Source organism: Gymnogyps californianus, chromosome 2 (assembly GCF_018139145.2).
Source record: "Gymnogyps californianus isolate 813 chromosome 2, ASM1813914v2, whole genome shotgun sequence".
In the NCBI taxonomy this organism is placed as follows: domain Eukaryota; kingdom Metazoa; phylum Chordata; class Aves; order Accipitriformes; family Cathartidae; genus Gymnogyps; species Gymnogyps californianus.
This window is the reverse complement of record NC_059472.1, coordinates 109,829,899-109,843,732: the sequence shown is the minus strand read 5'-3', so window position 1 is coordinate 109,843,732 and position 13,834 is coordinate 109,829,899. Positions and strand designations below refer to the sequence as shown.

At 39.4% G+C, this 13,834-nt stretch overlaps 1 protein-coding gene across 3 annotated transcripts in view; it reads left to right on the top strand.

Annotated features, from left to right (window-relative positions):
• Positions 1-13,834, top strand: part of HECW1 (HECT, C2 and WW domain containing E3 ubiquitin protein ligase 1) — a 300,542-nt gene that overhangs the window by 239,279 nt on the left and 47,429 nt on the right. For all 3 annotated transcript variants that reach the window (XM_050891206.1, XM_050891205.1, XM_050891207.1), the window contains exons 12-15: positions 2,744-2,874; positions 5,588-5,709; positions 8,525-8,710; positions 9,334-9,468. In XM_050891206.1, the coding sequence (XP_050747163.1) occupies positions 2,744-2,874; positions 5,588-5,709; positions 8,525-8,710; positions 9,334-9,468 (574 nt within the window). The remainder of the gene's footprint in view (positions 1-2,743; positions 2,875-5,587; positions 5,710-8,524; positions 8,711-9,333; positions 9,469-13,834) is intronic.

The window sequence follows — 13,834 nt, the reverse complement described above, 5'->3', positions numbered from 1 at the left end:
GGACTCAAAATCACTTAGCAGTTTGAAAAAACTTGGCAACTTTTCTTTTTAAACCAATCTACTCACTTTTCAGCTTCCTCGTTTCATTTGTGGAAGGGAATGGAAAGACCAAAATATTACAAGGAAGCTTGGTATTTCCAGCCCAGCCAAAACCACAAAGCTTTGGAAATTCAGCTTGAAAAAAAACCCCATAGCTGTGATTGAGCCTAGTCCTGCTTTCCTTCTGTGCTCCAAGCTTCCCATTAGCTGTACTAGCCACTTGAGGATACAGGGAATGCAGAACTGGAATCCAGGTGTCGCGCAAACTCCAAAGAGACATCCATACTTCTTATTTTAAAGACTCTTGCTCATTTTCTACAGCACTACTTGACTTGCTTACTTGTTAGCAAAGCAGATGATAGCCTGTGTTGTTCAAGCTCTGTTGGAAAGATACTTTGCAGCATATGTATATCTAGACTTGTCTTTGCGTTAATTTAAAAGGTAATAAGTAACATAAGAAATTATAACCATAATAGTTAAGACAGCCACAGTGTCATATTTCTAAACCTCCATTTCTTTGACAAATCACTTTGAAAGGCAACTGAAATTTCCAGAGGCATTCCCATAACTTTTGCACTTTCAATGTTTTCTCCAATTACTTTGGCATTTTCTGGTATTTATATAAGATGATTTTATAGTATTGAGACCCAAAAGAAAAGTGTAGCCTTTTGTTGGCGTGTACAGCTAGTGTTACTCTTTAAGGTTTGCCAATAGGGATTTTCTACCATCTAGTTAAATTGAAGCTACAAGGTTTTTTTTATGTGTGTGCTTATATCCCTTGATTATATGAACTCTCCCCCCCCGCCCTTTCTGTTACATGTGGGTGTTGTAAAACTCCTCCAGTACTGGAATGGAAAGTTCATTCAATTGCCTGCATTCAAGTGAATAAAAACGTAAAATGTAGGTCTAAAACAGAGGGTTTAAAACTGCAGTAAATTCATGCTGTTGTGAAACCTGCTATCAGAATTTCCTTGTAAAGATGAATGTTTACTTAAACTGTCAAAATATACACTAAATGTAGCTTCAAATGACTTTGAGTACAGGGGGACACACATAATACTGTGAAAGTTTAGCATAAATCTATCAAAACTTTAATTACTTTTCTTAATTATCTCCAGCCCTTCTGCCCAAGATTGGGTTGCAGTGAGCTACTGGAGATGTAAAAGCCAAATCCTAACTGCTTGTCTTTAATGATCCCATGTCACTTTGAGGAACTAACTCCTGACTAACTTCTAATTCAGAATAAACTGTGCATTAACAAATAAAGAGAGAGAAAGTAAGTAAAATTTGTAAGTCAGAGCTTGAGCTGAGGAAAGAAAAAAGAGTGTGAGTCAGGAAAATGAGAGACAAACAACGCTGGATCAGATTAAATGCAGGCAGTAAAGCCATCCTCTTTTATATACATACAGAAATGCAATCCAGAAATAAGGATTAAAAATATTGGGGTGGAGTAAAAGCTAATTAAAATAATTGAGAGCCTATTTTCTTTTTTCCTTTTCTTTCTCTTTCTGCTTCTTTCTTTCTCCTTATGCTTTCTTTTTCTTTTCTTTCTCTCTCGGTAGGTAAAATACATTTTCTTATTCAATATATAAGACTGATATTCATAGCTTGCCAGTAGAAACAAAGAAATCTTGATCTCTCATCTTACTCATCTATGTGAGTGAACAAGTTAACTAGAATTTGTTTTATGTAGTGCGAATTCAAAACACTCCAGGTTATTCCCACAGCCAGGTATATATTTTGTTCCTGATCTGGTAAAGTATTTAGGATTGGGCTTATCCCTAAGACTGTGATCAGTCCCATTGACATCAACTAATGTGGCAATTAGTTCCATGATCAGTATGGAAATGACATTATAGCGTTTTTTAAGGCATTCACAGGTTTTTATTCAGAATTTTCTTGTGTCGTCCTCCTCACTGTTGTTCGCTTGTCTCTGTTGTTTCTTCTTCCTTGTGCTGCAACTAGTCACCACCCAAGCTGAATGCCCAGTCCCACTGATTTCCAAAAATGGACATAACACTTGTATCCTCACACTGGTCACTCAGCTCATGTTATATCCTATTCTACTTTTCTGTGGCTGTCATATCAATTAGATTGTAACTCTTTGAGGTCACACTACCTACTAGTTTATATTCTATATTGCCTACCAAAATGGAAGTGTTCCTAACTGCTGGCCACGCAGTATCATAATAAACATTTTGTGAACACTCTTAATAGCCTTTACCTTTTTAGGGTTGAGCACGTGCATCCAGTATTGTCACAAGAAAGACTGAAGGGTACTCAGTGCATCACAGGTTGATCCTTACTTCATTGGTTATGCTACCATAAGACTAAACGAGAGGGGGAACCGTGATCCACCAATAGTTTTAGGTTTCAGGCATCCAGATGTTTTAAAGGGAAGCCTAGTAGCAACCTGTAGCCTAAATACCTCTCTAAATTTGACCTTTGAGTATTCCTTGCTTTGCACCCTCTGTAGCTATTTGTTAGTCAGTGCAAAATGCCATATTTGCAGACTAATGGTTTGCCAAAGTGTGAGTAGCTGCATCAGTTAAAGGAGAAGAGTCGGGCGTGCTCTTACTCTGTCATATGCTGAAGATAGACATATTGGAATCATTCAAAAACAGTGCTGATTGTTAAGGTAGAAAGCACCAGAAAGCTCTTCTGTTAACTAAAGCATGTTGTTCCTTTCTCTGAATGTGTGTAGATACCAAAATATTCAGCGAACTATTGCAACAGAGCGGACTGAAGATGATGCTGTAGTAAACAACAGGGTGGAGAGAGTTCCCACTGGAGGAGGAAGTGACTCTGAGGCAGAGCCTTCCCAGCCAAGCTCAGGTATGCGGAAAAAAGCTGTTGAGTGGCATGTTCAGTGCCATTCAGTGATGGCATTCTGTTCTGGGGAAATCTGCATTTACATGGGAGACTGGAACTTTATTATGCTGGGCTGCAAAAACTACTTGAAAGAGAAGAGGTTTAGACTTGAAGCTACAGGTTTTAGACCTGAAGCTACAAGTACAAAGCTAGATACAATGGGCCTCAGTTCTTTTTAACAACTACTAAAACAGACAAAGCATTTTTACTTTAGTAAAGGGCTATTTCAAATTAAAATGGAAAAGCCATCTAGTTTTTATTCACCCTAGTAGCTGCAAAAATGGCACTGTCTTATTTTTTGCTGCAAAGTGATTTTTATCTTGGGGCATTGCAGTTTATTCTCTCTGGGCATGGCTTCTGCGCTGCCACATTTGCCCGTGTTGTCACACCTGCAGTGGCACTGGCATCAACTATGAAATACTTGTGTTTTTAAAGCTGCAATTTTGTGATAGCTATAAGCTGATCTAAGTGTGGGCTGCCACTGAAGGAGGCACAGCTGTCTTTTTGCTCATCACTAACTTCTGTGACAGGACCCCGTACCACAGCAGAGAACTGATCTGCCTGAAAAATAACCTTGTTTCTTGTACTTAATGTTGTTTATGGCCAGATTGGTTCTTTCATCTGGCTGATTAGATGACCAGACAAGAATGAGTATCACTACAAGGGAGAAGAGGGGAACGTGTACCCAGGGCAAGAAGGGATGGCAGGGGACTTCTACTCTTTTTGGCAGTAGTCATACTCATATTTTCTTAAAACATTTGTGAAACCATAGCGTAAATGTCAGTTTCAGGTAAGAAACACCAGTGATCAGACTAGTGCCCACTATGCAACTTGTGGACATGCAAAAATAACTATCTGCTTTGTTTGAGAACTTGCACTACTAAAATGAACAGCCAGCTCTCTTCCTTTAGATCATTCTCACCTCCACCTAACTTTTGTGTTCTATGTCGTCTGCTGGAAGTAAGTCTGACTTCTTGCTATCCTTTTGCCATCCCTCTGTAAATAGCATTGGCAAAGGGAAAGAACCAACACAATGTCTGCTTGAATTTTCTTAATGTTCCATGTTGAATAGGAAGTATTACACAGAGAAATAGTGAACTTTTTTTTTAACAAGGTTAGAAAAATACTCAATTTTGCCTGTTTGTTTTCCTGATCCATTAGGTGTTTTTAGCTTCAAAATCAATTTTGACCAAGAATATTTAATGTTTAATATTCAAAGCTTCCTTGCAATCCTTTGTATTACAATTTATGGGAGCCTTTTACCTCCACTGGATCTTATAGGGAGAACCCAGTCCTCTCTGTTAGCAGCTAAAATGGAAATGATGTACACATGGTATTATTAGTATTTAAATTATAAGTAATGTAGTCATTACTTGTAATATGTATAATCATTTACTATCACAGCCTACATAATAAAATAGTAATTTAATAGGAATTGCTACCAGTAAGTGTTTAGGTCAGTTTATTATGTAACATTCACTTTTTGTTTTAACCCTGAAGAGCTAATGAGTATGATATATGTCATCTTAAGTGATTAGGAAATGTTTTTTGCTATAGATAATTGCTTTGCTTTTAGGAGAAAAAGTCAATATTGTGTAAAATGCCAAGAATTAAAAGATCGAGTGATGTAAACCACACTAGAATAAGAAAAAGCTGCAGTATGATACATTTGCTATTTGCCTTTTCAATGAAAAATGTCAGAAGGAATACAATTTAGGCACATTAATCCAGATTCTAAGCCAGTATAAATCAATTTAAGTCCAGCAATGGATCCAGTCTGCAGTTCTAAGTGGATAAAATAATATGATGTGTCTAGCAGGAAGCAAAAAAAAAAAAAAAGATAATTGATAAGACAAAAATGGGAATCTATCTATATTTATTCTGTTGATGACATCTGCATCCAATTTCCTTGGACTGCAAATAAAAGTTGGTTTGTATTTGAAAACGCCAGAACTGCACACTCAAGCCATAATTCCATGGGAAGCATTTTTCTGGTGTCTGTAGAAGGTCAAGGAGTTTCCACCTCTAGAGTTACATTCTCAAATGCTCGGTTCTGCTCCTGTGCTTCATGAGTTGATACAGATTAAAAATAACCCCTTTGTTTCTGTTTTTGTTTTCTTTACCGTACAAGTCCCCCAAAACATGGACTTGCCAAAAATAATGCAATTACAAGTAAAGGGCAATGCTTTGCAGCACCAACATGGATGTGAGTGGCTGAGCAGGGGGCTTCCTTAACCCAGTCTTGCTACCAAATGCTTTCTGCCGATGAACCCATCAGGCTGGATTGGGAAATCAGATCTCTCTAAAATCAGCAGTGGGGGGAACCAGTCAGGACCTGGGTGACAGTATGGAACCAAACCATCAGCTGTTAAAACCTGTTGTGGTCACATTGATATTTAGAGACAGCAGTAGATATGACACAGAGTTTTATAACATACAGTACAGAAAAGCGTCCAGCTCCTGCCCTGCTACTGTAAGCACTGCACCACTAACTAGAAGGAGAACATCTACCAGTTTGCTAGCAGGCTTGTCTTGGAAACGCAAAGAAAGTAGGTGCATTGGGCAGGATGGTGACTTTTTTTATACTGTCACTTTTGCAGCCATTCATTAAAGGTTAAATAATAGACTGCGCTTGCCACTATGTTAATAAGGTTTTGCTGCTTTTTTTTTTTTCCAGAGATTAGGAGGGAAGGTTCCCTTTCTCCTGTGAATTCTCAAAAAATCACCTTGTTGCTGCAGTCTCCAGCTGTGAAGTTCATCACCAATCCTGAGTTCTTCACTGTGCTGCATGCAAACTACGTGAGTAATTACGATTTGCGCTCTCACACTACTGAGTTCTGAATCCAAACGCTGCGCCCCAGGTCTTCGGGGAGAATGCATAGTGAATTTGAATTCTGTGACTCGGGGCTCGGTTGTCCTTTGTGAGCACCAGACCAGGTTGGGGACAGTACAGGCAGGCTGCTCCAAGGAGACTCTTGCTGGCATTCTGCCTCACACAAGGAATTCCCTGGTACAGAGAAGCTCATTAGTGTTATCCTTCCAGAATAAGCAGGAACCCTTGGTTTTGGCTTGGTTGATTCTGTTGTCTGTTGCTGCAGGGAGTGAGATTGTTGCCTTTTGAGCCATGTTCCTGAGAAATCTTACTCAGATACCACGAAGTCTCAGGGAAATAGAGGGAGAAAATTATTAACTCATGGAGTTTCCACTCCCAAGAAGCAGGTGGGCATAATGCAGTGAAAGAAATACTGACTTGAGTCAGTGTAGCTATTTTGGAAAAAAACAAGAATGAAAATGAATTTTCAAAATTCAAATAACTTTTTGTTCCATTAATGCAATAAATCTGCATGTTTTCTTGCAAACCTGGTGTGGACTGGAAAAAATGTAACGATAGGTCAACCAAGAGGAAGCAGATAGGGAAATCTTGCAAGGAGACGCAGTCCTAGTTTTCCATATCTTGGATGTAGTTCAGCTAGGCATCTACACATGACTTCTGAATATTTGGAAAGTCATCCATTTCTGGGTAGGGATGACCTTTCTTTTTGAAAGGAAAAGAAATTAAAACACTTCAGGAGTTGCCTTAGCACCGGTCTTTAGCTAACTACAGACATCAGGTTTTGGCTGTGGCGCTTTGCGGGTTGAAGCCTGCTGTCCATCTCCAAGCATCTGCCAGAGATTATTGCCCATGAAATCCTGCAGAGGAAGGGATATATTAACTCATCTGACATTACCTGAACTAGGTTATGGAGTGCACATAATTTCTTCCATTGACAGCGTGATATATGATGATTTATAGCTGGGAGCAATATCATTTTCATTTGGCATAGTTGTTTGCAAAATGAGCAACTGATTCCATAGTGGTGTAAGGAACAGCTCACAAGAGACTGAATCCCAATTTTATTTCTCACTGAAATAAAAAAGGCCAAGAGAGGCCTTCAGTTTGAGCTTATAAAGTTGTGTCTAATATGAGAGCCAGAATAATCTATTGAAACATCTGTCAAATGGTCATACAGATTCCACTTGTACAGAAATAATGGCCCACATAACTTTTGGCTTAACACAGTCGTAATATTTTAACCACAAGCCCCTATTAAAATTTCAAGCTATTAATTATGCCAATGAAGTTGGGATTGGAAAATATTATCCAGCAGTTAGAATTAAAAGGGAAAGGCTCTCATTTTTCAGATATTTTATTTCCATGGAGGGATAAAGCTACATTACATTTTTTGTTTCCCTAGTGCAGCTAAGAGATAGTCAGTCATTGATCACACATTAGATCAAAATACAACTTCTGTAATGGAGTAGGCTGGGATCTTAGCAATTTGTGACCGTGAAGCTTTCCTGGGTTATAACCAGGTCTTATCTTCAGGGCAGAGATCATATCTCTGTGATTTTATAACGTTTACCAACCCTTGCCATAATTAGGGACCCTGTGCTGCAGGGAGTATTCTCTTCTCAGCACTACTACCATGATAAATCCTTACATAATAAAGATAATACTTGTAAATGTTTTATTGCATTATAGTGGTTAAAATGCATTAAAAGTACACAGAAATTGAGAATTCAAAGCTGTTGGGTCAGATTCTCTGGACAGATTACAGGTGTGCACACTGGGGCTCACTTCACTGGAGACATGAGTCCTCCAGTGATCCTTTATTACCCTAGTGAGTAATTAAATCCTTTAGGCTGACCAGCAGAACCAATGCACTCATTTTCTCTCTAGTGAAATGCTCAGAAGGGTTTTGTAGTTTCCTACCCTGTCTTGAGGAGCTTTTTCCCTGAAGTAAAAGATCCCAAGAGTAGTCTGTGGATGAGGAAAAAGTGTCGTCACCACAAGTGTATTTTGTGGTGCTCTATCATTGAATACACTGTGGCAACAAATATAGTTCACTTTGGCCCCTATTCTGCAACCAGACCAGCATTAACTCACTCGGAACTGCATCAGGGCATGTTCCTCTAAGAGATGCGTTTGATGCTCATTATGAGATACAGCTAGCTGCCTGAGGGGTGGCGTTCATCTGACTCATGAAAACGTCTCCAACTGACATGCTTTGTAGTCATTGCAGACGCAGATACTCAATTCCAGGAAACGATTCATATCTTCCAAAAACAGACAATTGAAAGTGTCTGTTTCTGTCCTGTGGCTATAAAGTGACCATAAATAAGGTAGCAAGCTTAGATGTAGACATCTGCACTACAGTCCTCTTAAGTTCATGAATCCTATCCCATGCATCTTGATTTGAGCTGTCTTTGCATCTCTCTGGCATCGAGTCACACAAGCAGTGTTTCTGTTGACCAATGAAAGCAATGAAATAGGCACAACTACCTGCATCTTGAGAGTGTGGTGTTTTAGCTGACCATCTTTTTGGAGTGCATTAGAAAGGCAGTTTATGCACAAACTAACTGTGCATAACGTGTGGGATGTTTCACTTTCCAGATTGTATTTCTTAATTCTAGGTGTTCATGTAAAGTAGTCATTCAAATCAAAACAAAGAGATGGAAATGATTCTTCACTCTAACAGGATTTGTTTCAGTTCCTTGGGCATATGTCCCATGAAATAACCAAATAAGTTGTTTTGACATGAGAACTGGTTTTCCTCACTTCTGTTTTCCATAGAGTGCCTATCGAGTCTTCACTAACAGTACCTGCTTGAAGCATATGATTCTGAAGATCCGTAGAGATGCTCGTAATTTTGAGCGCTATCAACACAACAGAGACCTGGTAAATTTTATCAATATGTTTGCTGATACCCGACTGGAGCTTCCTCGTGGCTGGGAGATTAAAACTGACCAGCAGGGCAAGGTAAGAGTGCCAACAAAACTAATCGCTTGTTTAACACAGTACATCAGGCTGCATGAATACTAAAGGTTCCTTCCTTCTTGACTCAAAATTGGTGAAGGTTTGGTTTAAACAACACAAGCAGCAAGCAGAGTTATTTTAGACGCAGAAAAAAGCTTCAAGAACAAATGTTTCAAAGCATAGTGGTGACCTTCTAGCTTTCTGTGGAATATCACACCATAGCCAAGGCAGCATTAGACTAACAAAAAAGTTTAAGCCAGAGTTTAGATCTGTCATGACTGCAAAATTTGGCTTAGTGTCTCTGCCTCCAATAAAGCTTTGCTGAGTGACTTCTGGAACCACCAAATAGGCTAAAGCAGTGTTCCTCAGTAGTTTTATTCTCTTCTGTCTGGTTTACTTCATGTCCATTACACATGATTTTGACCTATGTAGCTTCAGGTATTTTCCAAGAGCTATTCTAGCTTCGACTAAGAAAGTCCTGTCGTTTGCAGGTATCTTCCATGGACTGTACCTAAACAGGGTATTTCTGACACACAATTGCCAGAGTGTTTTTCACTTTGATCCCACAATACCATCACAATGTTGGCAGTCTTCTTACAAAAAAACATTGTTCCTGTGTGTTTCAGTCTTTCTTCGTTGACCACAATAGCCGTGCTACCACTTTCATAGATCCCAGGATCCCGCTGCAGAATGGTCGTCTCCCTAATCACCTGACTCACAGGCAACATCTTCAGCGACTTCGTAGCTACAGCGCTGGAGAGGTAACTGTGCTAATATCAATACAGTTACTTTTGACAGCAATCTTCTGTAGAAGAAAAAGCACTTTTTATCTTTGAAATGCATTTAAACAGCCTGTCTTGTGGATTTTTATCTTCCAAAGGAAATAAGGGATTTTTTTTCTTTCTGAAGGATTTATCTCAGAGCTTGCTGGTAATAAAGGTTTATATTTTGACCATTTTCAGAATAAAATAATAAACAAGTAAAACTAAATAACCGAAGTGAAATGATGACAAACTAGTTTTTAAAAGAAGAATCCATATTTGACATCCTAGTCTTGCTTTAGTAAAGTCAAGTCATTCGTTATTTTTATAGCCTGATACTTCAGCAGCCTCATGTGTTTCTTCATTTGCCACTGTGACACTGTGCTCTGAAAAGATATACTCCCTAGCAATAGTGTACTAATGTATGTTGAGGCTTGCTTCCCTAGCTTTCAATCACATTAAACATCTTTCCTGTGTTTCACGGGGATGATTTCTCTGAGGGCCATGGGCAGGATTGATAGAAGCATAAAACTTGGGTTTGTATTGTGGATTTAAGGAGGAAAAAGTATCAGCAATCATATTCTTCATATAGCAAATCCATACAGTTGAAGATTTGTAAAGATTGAAGCTGAATAGGAGTAAAGATGAATTATGGCCAAAGGATCTTCCAGAAAAACATCCGGAGAAATGCTTGTGAAATTAACATTAAAATTTATTGCAGCAAGACCAGTCTGAACACTTCCCACTGCCAAATGGTGTTGGGATCAGGAGCTGACTAGGGTGTGAGGTCAGTACTTCAGGACCAAAGGCAGACCAGGCACGAGTAGCTTGGGTAGGTTTTCCCCATCTTGGGTGAATACGGCAACGTATTTTCTGAAGATAGAAGTGTTTCAATGGATCTGTTTCAATCATATCTTCCCACCAACTTAGCAACTTCCCTCTGCCAACAGCCTGCAGTTTAGTGTTGCTATTGTGACTGAATTATTGATGTGAATGTGAAACTCACCTGCACGATGATTCATATTCGGGCCCGTGCTTGCCTGTGGCTTGCTCACAAATTCACCATGTCAGGGACAGAAACACTACTGAGCAACTCAGATGACCTAGCCCAAAAAATACACTTGGTTTTGCAAATGCTGGCAAGGCTGGCAAAGAACAATTTGCAATGAATGCAAAATACGAAGTACAGGGAAGGGATTGAAAAGCATTGAATACTTTTGAGTAATGATTCTGTGGGGAAATTGTAAACTGTTCATTGAGGCCACTGATTTGGCATGATCAGCCAATGAAACAGGGCCTTCTGTCTCGGGAGCCATCAGTGCTGGCACCTTCATCTCACAGTCTCGGTGGCCTGGGCCCCACATTGCTTCTGCACCTTTGTTGTAGTCAGTAGCTTCCCCTCTGGAAGTATCTGCTGCTCCACTGGAAGGACTCCCATTGATTTCCAAGGACTTTGGATCGGTGCCTAAAAGCCCACCATTTACACGGAAAAGATTCAACTCTTTGCAGCTCAACTTATTTATTAAGAGCCACATGTTCCATGCCATTTCTTCCAAGTATATTTGGATGTGCTTTTGTCCTATAAATCATGTCTGTAGCAACATGCTTGGGGCTTTGTCCTGGCCATGTGTCAGCTGTCTGCAGTCCAGCTGGTTTCATTGCTGAGCAGGTGGTGTGGCCTCTGGAATCTGTCACCAGGACAGTATGAAGGACCAAGAAAGACAACCACTAGTTTTGAACACATGTACAGGTGTCAAATGAGCCTGAAGGAGAGCACAACAGTGCAGCTTCAGTCATGATTGCTTGTGGGTGCCAGAGAGGGTATAGAAAAGGACCAGGGTAATAAGAGGAAAAACTCTATCCCCTGCCTTGGTGCACACACCACATCCTGCCCAAGTGCGAAAACGAGTTGCCAGAGTGTCATGTCGACTTCCCAGGGACTTTGTGAAACTGAGTGATCAGTTGAGGAAAGAGCAGACAAAAATCATAGGCAGATGAGCCCAAAGTGTGAAAAAAGAAATACCCCAGCTTCACACACTCAGCGATGGCTCTTAGCTGAGTCACCATAAAGAAATTATTATGGTTCTAAGAAATTGTGGTCTCGGTACTCAACAGTGGACAAAAAAGCAAATGTAATGTCTGGAATTCTTAGAAAATTAATAGAAAGGTCTGTTTAATCTAGGAGAGGACAGGCATTACAAGAACTAAGTTTTGGTAGTAAAAGCCAAACCAATTTAATCGAAATAAGGCAGGGTTGAAATTCAGTGACAATAGTTAACCATAGGAACTAGTGATTATGTGGGCATTGGGTGTCCATTTCTTCATACTTTCAGGCCAAAGCATAGTGCAAAAGCCAGTTTTGTCTTAGTCACCAACAAGTTTGAGCTCCCTGGCCAGGGGCAGTGCTGTGAATAGGCTGTGGTGTTGAAGTAAAAACGGTGATCTCCTGCCCTCCCTTCCATGACATCCATGACTCTTCTAAATCCTTTTGGCTCATCAAAATGTTTCCTTGATTCCTGCCTAATAATCTGTGGTGTTGGAGAGAATACCTTGCAATACTAATGAAGAATTGATCTTTAGTATTTCAAGTGTACTTTTAAAACTCACTCATGACATTGGAACATAAAAATATGCTTTCTCAAATATGGCAGTTTTCTTTGCTTTATGACATTTAAAATTCATTCTCAGTAGAGTATAGAAATAGAAATTGGACAGCTTCTATAAAAGGCTGGCTGTTGCTTCCAAGTACTTCTATTCAAGGCCCAACTATTAACAGGCCAAGTGGAGGTTAAAACTGCCCTTTTTCCCTTAATCTCTGTATGGTGGGCTGTATTTTTAAAAAAATTATGCATATAATAGTACTTCATTTCCCTCTTCCAAGAAAGAAAGCATTCATTTAATAAATTAATCTGTAATATTTATGCTTTTCTTCATATTGAAGTATTCTCCTAAATGAAGGACCTCTGTGAAAACTTTTAATGTCCACCCGAGTAGATTCTTCATATTAAATGGTATTATAAATAAATTTGACAAAAATGCTACAGATTCTTTAGTAAGCATTTCTTTAAGGGTATCAATCTTTTACAGGAAAAAGGTGGTTGATGCTACTCTTGGTTACCTGATTTTTGAAAGAAAAGTTCAGGTAGCTGTACTGGCCATCAGTAACTAAAAGAACATAGGTCACCAAGCGCTTCATTTCCTTCTGCCAGTGCTATAACAGAACAGGTCAGAAGCACTTTCCATTCCCTCTTAGGGACTTTCCGTCTGCAATGGAAATCAACACATATGATTTACAGGGTAGAGATTTTAAAGACAAAAAGAAGAAAGAAGCAGGCATCCATAATGGAGAGGCACGAGTTTCTGGTTAGCAAGAAAAGCAGAGGAGGTACTGGAATATAGCAGTATATAAATCTGCTTACTGACCCAAACCGCAACAAGCAAGTAGCAGGATTCAAACAGGCAGGAGCCTCTCAACTCCAGCAGTGATATAAAACCCAGGAAAGGGTATTATATCATTGAAAGGCTCCTGTGATAGTTTGGACTCTCCACCCTGGTTGCAATATCCCAGTATCAATTGCAAAGCTGTTAAACCCTACCATAAATCTGTCAGATTACCCTGCACTAGATGAACCAGGTCACTAAATCATTAGAGGGGCCACTCTTTGGTTTTTTAATTAGAGAATAGTGTGCTAATCTAAATTAAATGATTCAATTAGAAAGTCAAAGTAGACAAGGCGATTGTGATTAAACACTGAATTGGAGCAATCAATTGTACTATATTAGCTCAAAGATTGGAAAGAAGCGTGTTAGCAAAATGGAAGTTAATTAGATGGCTGGGAATTTTCTTGTTGTGTTGCCAGAGAAAAATTGTTTAGTGGTGTAAATGTATAAAGACCATGATGCAAACACAGCATTAGCAATGCCTAATGATGGTCATGAAGAGAAGTACAGCACCACCGAGTGTGCAATTTATTATGTTAAGATGCGTATGGAACTGGATTCTTACAATCTAGATGACTTTAGTTGCTAAACTAGAATTGGGAAGAAAAGGGGAAATGAAGGTTTCTCTTCGTGGGCTCTAGACACATTTCCTTTCAGAATTCTTGCTTCAGGAGAAATATGTTCAGGCACACAACTCAGCAGCACTAGAAAGCTAGCCAAAAGAAAAAAAAAAACAAACAGGTGACATGAGCAAGGGGAGGGTCCAGCCCAGTACCATTTAGTTCCCAAGTGATGAGCAAATACCAACTGGTGCTAATTTTTGTGGGAGACAGGTGTTTAACTCCTCTGTTACCCCTCCCTTTCTTCTGGTCAGTAGATCTATGTGTAGCAACAAGGGCATAGGATTTGTCTTTGTCAAGGATGA